The following is a 6,771-nucleotide window of genomic DNA, read 5'->3' on the forward strand; positions in this document are numbered from 1 at the left end:
CCTCGTTTCCTCCCTGGACTGTATGGCTGGTTAGTGTCGGGTCGGAGAGGTGTCGACAGCAGCGGATAGCTACAAAGTGTTTGCTACGTTCCAGACAGTCTAGCACATTTCGGGAAGAAAGAAGCGAGGGTGAAGAGATGTCGAAAACCTATGATTATCTTTTTAAATTGCTACTCATCGGGGACAGCGGTGTCGGCAAGACATGTCTCCTCTTCCGATTCAGCGAAGATGCGTTCAACACTACCTTCATATCAACAATAGGTCCGTTTCTCTTTCTAAAATTGAGTGGGGTTTTGAACAACGGCATGCTGCTGAAAATGCTACATTACCTATAATTCTCTACTGTATGCTGTTGACAGTTAGTGGAACGAATTGGCGACAGGAAGCGGGCCTAGAATCATCACATCTTGCGCCAATTCAGAAACAGTAAATGGTTTGTTATATTGAAGAAGAGCTCTGTCATTCATGTTTAATACTGTAGGCCTATTTCTATCACACTGCTAACTCTGTAAACTAAGCTGCCATCTATTTTCATGGGCTCCTATTAAAGACCTGTTGGCTGTCAGACAGCTTGATTGTCAGCTGTAGGGGGCCTCATGCATGACACTGGCAGTATTCCTGACCTGGGCTTTGTTTTATCAGACGAAGAACATAACATTATACCGGTAACTGCCAAAATAATGGAAACACGTGAGTAAATGAGGGATACAAAGTATATTGAAAGCAGGTGCTTCCACACAGGTGTGGTTCCTGAGTTAATTAAGCAATGAACATTCCATCAAGCTTAAGGTCATATTATTATTATGTATGAAAATGCTGGGCAGGCCATTATTTTGGCTACCATGGCTATGCCCCCATAGGATGACAATGCCCCCATCCACAGGGCACGAGCGGTCACTGAATGGTTTGATGAGCATGAAAACGATGTAAACCATATGACCATGGCCGTCTCAGTCACCAGATCTCAACCCAATTGAACACTTCTGGGAGATTCTGGAGCGGCGCCTGAGACAGCGTTTACCACCACCACCATCAATAAAACACAAAACGATGCAATTTCTCGTGGAAGATTGGTGTCGCAACCCTCCAATAGAGTTCCAGACACTTATAGAATCTATGCCAAAGTGCATTGAAGCTGTTCTGGCTCGCGGTGACCCAACGCCCTATTAAGACACTTTATGTAGGTGTTTCCTTTATTTTGGCAGTTACATGTGGGTATTGCTAATTTATTCCATTGTCTGTCCTACAACTCCAAGTGTCTGTATTCTGGGTGTGTAAATGGACCCTAAACTGGAGGTGATTGTATGTCTTTTTACCTGGAAGTTTGACTAGGTGGATGTACTAGATGTATGTCTCCACTCCGTTCTTTTGTTGTGGCAGAGTGTTGCCTTCATGGTTGGAAAAAAGAGAAACCACTATGGTTATGTTGGGGAGTTTCTGGTGTTAATTAATAGGAACCTTCTTTTGACATGACAGTTGGACTTTCAATTTGAGTGTATCTGAAATGGGGAAACCCCTTCACTGCTGCTTTTCTTCCAGTAACCTTTGGGTGGTTGGAGTGTTCATCGCATGTACTTAACTCAACAATGATCAATTTAAACAGCACAAAGGTTATGTTTATGACAAAAAAAGGTTCAGAGATAGCAGATATTCTATACTTTCCCCCTCGTAAATAAACGGAGTGTAAGCGAAACACACATGTAAAGGACGCATGCTGCTTGCTAAGTGAGTACCACAGGTAAAGGACGCATGCTGCTTGCTAAGTGAGTACCACAGGTAAAGGACGCATGCTGCTTGCTAAGTGAGTACCACAGGTAAAGGACGCATGCTGCTTGCTAAGTGAGTACCACAGGTAAAGGACGCATGCTGCTTGCTAAGTGAGTACCACAGGTAAAGGACGCATGCTGCTTGCTAAGTGAGTACCACAGGTAAAGGACGCATGCTGCTTGCTAAGTGAGTACCACAGGTAAAGGACGCATGCTGCTTGCTAAGTGAGTACCACAGGTAAAGGACGCATGCTGCTTGCTAAGTGAGTACCACCGCCCTCTTGAAGCGTCTTACCTGTCGGCGCCACGCAAAAAGCTAGCTATTGGCTGGCGCAAGTGGGGACACTTCAGGCTGAGGAGAAGGTTTCACACATCCCCCCCACACACACAAACCCCTGTAAGTGTGGAACGACACTTCAGGCTGAGGAGAAGGTTTCACACATCCCCACACACACAAACCCCTGTAAGTGTGGAACGACACTTCAGGCTGAGGAGAAGGTTTCACACATCCCACACACACAAACCCCTGTAAGTGTGGAACGAGACTTTTCTGAACGTTTCTTACTTCTTGTTTTGAAAACTAAGTCACCATTTACTCCCAAACAACTGATCCTCATTGGTCATCGTCATTCATCGAAACGTTAGTCTGTGTTGTTTGTGAACTAGGGCCAACTGGAAAAAAAAGCAGCAGTTGTTTGGTGACTCATCGTCATTAATGAGGTCATTCCTGTGAGTAGAATAGAAGTCCGGGAAGGTGTTCATTACTTCAGACTGGGGATTCGTCCCAAATGACACCAGATTCCCTTTTATAGTGCGCTACTTCTGACTGGAGTTCCATATGGCTCTGGTCAAAAGGAGTGCACTAAATAGGCCATTTGGGACGCATCCCGGGTCTGCTCTAAGGCTCACCCTGGGACTCTGTTGGAACGAAACAACAGCAACGTGGAGCTCTGGGACTCTGTTGGAATGAAACAACAGCAACGTGGAGCTTTGGGACTCTGTTGGAATGAAACAACAGCAACGTGGAGCTTTGGGACTCTGTTGGAATGAAACAACAGCAACGTGGAGCTTTGGGACTCTGTTGGAATGAAACAACAGCAACGTGGAGCTTTGGGACTCTGTTGGAATGAAACAACAGCAACGTGGAGCTCTGGGACTCTGTTGGAATGAAACAACAGCAACGTGGAGCTTTGGGACTCTGTTGGAATGAAACAGCAACGTGGAGCTTTGGGACTCTGTTGGAATGAAACAACAGCAACGTGGAGCTTTGGGACTCTGTTGGAATGAAACAACAGCAACGTGGAGCTCTGGGACTCTGTTGGAATGAAACAACAGCAACGTGGAGCTTTGGGACTCTGTTGGAATGAAACAACAGCAACGTGGAGCTCTGGGACTCTGTTGGAATGAAACAACAGCAACGTGGAGCTTTGGGACTCTGTTGGAATGAAACAACAGCAACGTGGAGCTCTGGGACTCTGTTGGAATGAAACAACAGCAACGTGGAGCTTTGGGACTCTGTTGGAATGAAACAACAGCAACGTGGAGCTCTGGGACTCTGTTGGAATGAAACAACAGCAACGTGGAGCTTTGGGACTCTGTTGGAATGAAACAACAGCAACGTGGAGCTCTGGGACTCTGTTGGAATGAAACAACAGCAACGTGGAGCTTTGGGACTCTGTTGGAATGAAACAACAGCAACGTGGAGCTTTGGGACTCTGTTGGAATGAAACAACAGCAACGTGGAGCTCTGGGACTCTGTTGGAATGAAACAACAGCAACGTGGAGCTTTGGGACTCTGTTGGAATGAAACAACAGCAACGTGGAGCTCTGGGACTCTGTTGGAATGAAACAACAGCAACGTGGAGCTTTGGGACTCTGTTGGAATGAAACAACAGCAACGTGGAGCTTTGGGACTCTGTTGGAATGAAACAACAGCAATGTGGAGCTCTGGGACTCTGTTGGAGTGAAACAACAGCAACGTGGAGCTTTGGGACTCTGTTGGAATGAAACAACAGCAACGTGGAGCTTTGGGACTCTGTTGGAATGAAACAACAGCAACGTGGAGCTCTGGGACTCTGTTGAATAGAGTAGAAACAACAGCTTTTTAACTATGTTAGGTCCCAAATTAGTATTTAGCGAGGCGATCGGTTTAAGATTTTCCGAAGATTGCTTGAATTTTTATTTTTTTAAAGTTCTGTTTTATGGAGTCATTAAGAGAGATTGTTCAGCTTTTCTCACCAACCCCTGCTGTCTGTATGACTCCCTCTTCACAGACTAATATAGGAAGTTACACTACCCCAACAATACACTATATATATATATATATATATATATACACACACACGTATGTGGACACCCCTTCAAATGAGTGGATTTGGCTATTTCAGCCACATCCATTGCTGACAGGTGTATAAAATCGAGGCTTGTTAGTTCCAGTGAAGGGAAATCTTAACGCTTCAGCATACAATGACATTCTAGACGATTCTGTGCTTCCAACTTTGTGGCAACAGTTTAGGGAAGGCCCTTTTCCTGTTTCAGCATGACAATGCCCCCCGTGCACAAAGCGAGGTCCGTACAGAAATGGTTTGTCGAGATTGGTGTGGAAGAACTTGACTAGCCTACACAGAGCCCTGACCTCAACCCCATCGAACACCTTTGGGATGAATTGGAACCCCGACCTCACTAATGCTCTTGTGGCTGAATGGAAGCAAGTCCCCTCAGCAATGTTCCAACATCTAGTGGAAAGCCTTCCCAGAAGAGTGGAGGCTGTTATAGCAGCAAAGGGGGGGACCAACTCCATATTAATGCCCATGATTTTGGAATGAGATGTTGGACGAGCAGGTGTCCACATACTTCTGGTCATGTAGTGTAGCTGAGACTCTTCAGTCAGTTTGCTGTGTTTAGTCTGTCATATCAACCCATTTTACAAAGTTGGTCTGAACCCCTACTCCCCCCTAAGCCAATTCAACAGAGAAAGTTCAGAAGGTCCAAGTATCTTTTATTTGATTCATGCTACTGAATGACAGACAGAAGAAGGCTAGAATCCACTACTAGGGACTATGTTGGTCTGAAATTACAGCCCTGTGGGCCCTGGTCAAAAGTAGTGCACTATAAAGTAGTGCACTATTGAGGGAATAGGGTGCCATTTTAGGACACTGTGTGTTTCAGCACCACCCAAGTTCCCAACATAATAACCTCTCTCAGACCTCCTGTCTGTCTGCGTTCCAACTGGCACCCTATTTCCTGGTATAGTGCACTACTTTTGACCAGGGCCTATAGGACTCTGGTCAAAAGTAGTGCACTGGGGAATAGGGTGCCATTTTTAGGATGCTCACCTGTGTTTCCTTTGCGTCACAGAGGACAAGGTTGTTGAATTGTTTTCGGGAGCGGCGAGGAGAAATCCTCCTGAGTGAAACAGGAAGTGAGAAGTTACATTTTGTCTCCGAAACAGGAAGACGTTCGCTCAGAGAGCAGAGAAGAAGTGTATGCAGGCGTAACTCCTCTATTCTACAGACGCAGCAGCAGGGGTCTAGTTTTAAGGTCATGTGACCTAGTCTGTCCTGTTTCAATTCTGCTGTCTGAAGCGGAGACCAAGACATAGGTGACATGATGTTGTGTGACAGTTCTCACACTCCGTAAAGTTCTGTGTTGTTATTGTACAGTATGAATGCTGGGAACTGTATGACTAAGATGGGGAATTTGGAATGAGCCCCGACTGTACTGTACGGTATTAGTGTTGGGGAATTTGGAATGAGCCCCGACTGTACGGTACGGTATTAGTGTGGGGAATTTTAAAGGGTGAATGTGAAACGATCCCCTACTCAGTCTGTAGACAATGGACTGTAAAAACAGAAGCGGCACTGTCATAAATCTCCTCTGTCTCGTGAGCGATCAGCTGACCAGCTGTTTGTAATCAGGGTGGGGCGCAATTGTGTACGTGTACATACGTACGCTCTGTGTGTGTGTGTGTGTGTGTGTGTCACTCACATCTCTTCCTGTGTGTGAGGCCTGAGCAGAGAGGTCAGTGACCTGAGGGTGGGCTCTGCTACAGCCAGTACCGCTGCAGGCTTCCCTAATCACCACCACTAACCAGCCCCCCCCCTGGCCAGGCCCTGGTTCCTCTTCCTGGACACAAGTGATTTGGTTGGGAGGGAAAGGGCCCTGTTGGAGCCAGGACAGAGGAGAGGGGGGAAGTCTCTTCTGACGTACTGACTGACTGACTGCCAGTAACCCCACGCAGTGCAGAGCCACCCATGCATCTCTCTTTGCCTTCCCCTTCAGGCCCAGCAGAATGCTCCAGCCACCAGCCAGCCTCCTTCAAAAGAACGGAAGTTGAATCACAGCCATTGGAATTCACCAACTGTGGAGTGAATTCACTAACTAGAGAATTCTTCCATTGTTGTGCCTTTTCTCTGTCAGTACTACTGGGGGAGGATAGTTACTTCAGTTTTTGTTCTGTTTCAGACATTTTTCTGCCCTAAACATGGTTGAAGATGGTAAGAAAGCCCCCTATATGGTATTTAGAGGACAGCTTAGAAAGGAAACGAAGCTAGCTGCCGTGTCGTCCGTATCCTGAAGTTCTTGGAATATAGTTTTTTCCCCCCTGTAGAGGCAGGAAGGGAAGTCTGTGTAGTTACGGCCTTGCTACACTATAGCCGTCGGGCGTCCGGCGTTGCCATCAGCCGTTCAGGAAATGCATCCTTTTGAAATCAATGAAAGATGCTTCACTGCCTGTGTTGCGCTCGCATTGTGTCACGTCCAATGGCAGCGTCCAAGCTCAATAATCGGCGAGGTTCAATTCTCGATGACTGACGCCCGTTCATTCTATCTTGTGAATTGAAATAATGAAAAATAAAAGTGGATTTTGGTTGCATATGTCCTCGACTAGACACCACTGGTTGCGTCCTCCGCCAGACACCACTGGTTGCGTCCTCTGCCAGACACCACTGGTTGCGTCCTCCGCTAGACACCACTGGTTGCGTCCTCCGCCAGACACCACTGGTTG

At 46.6% G+C, this 6,771-nt stretch overlaps 1 protein-coding gene across 1 annotated transcript in view; it reads left to right on the forward strand.

The window, feature by feature from the left end:
• The first annotated feature begins 28 nt into the window (after positions 1-28).
• The window catches only part of LOC311124667 (ras-related protein Rab-8B), a 23,294-nt gene continuing 16,551 nt past the window's right edge, over positions 29-6,771 (forward strand). Inside the window, exon 1 of the mRNA XM_084198774.1 lies at positions 29-261. Coding sequence (XP_084054900.1) covers positions 138-261 — 124 coding nt within the window. The 5' untranslated portion in view covers positions 29-137. The remainder of the gene's footprint in view (positions 262-6,771) is intronic.

This window comes from Coregonus lavaretus (assembly GCF_964263955.1).
Source record: "Coregonus lavaretus genome assembly, contig: HAP1_SCAFFOLD_4397, whole genome shotgun sequence".
Lineage (NCBI taxonomy): Eukaryota > Metazoa > Chordata > Actinopteri > Salmoniformes > Salmonidae > Coregonus > Coregonus lavaretus.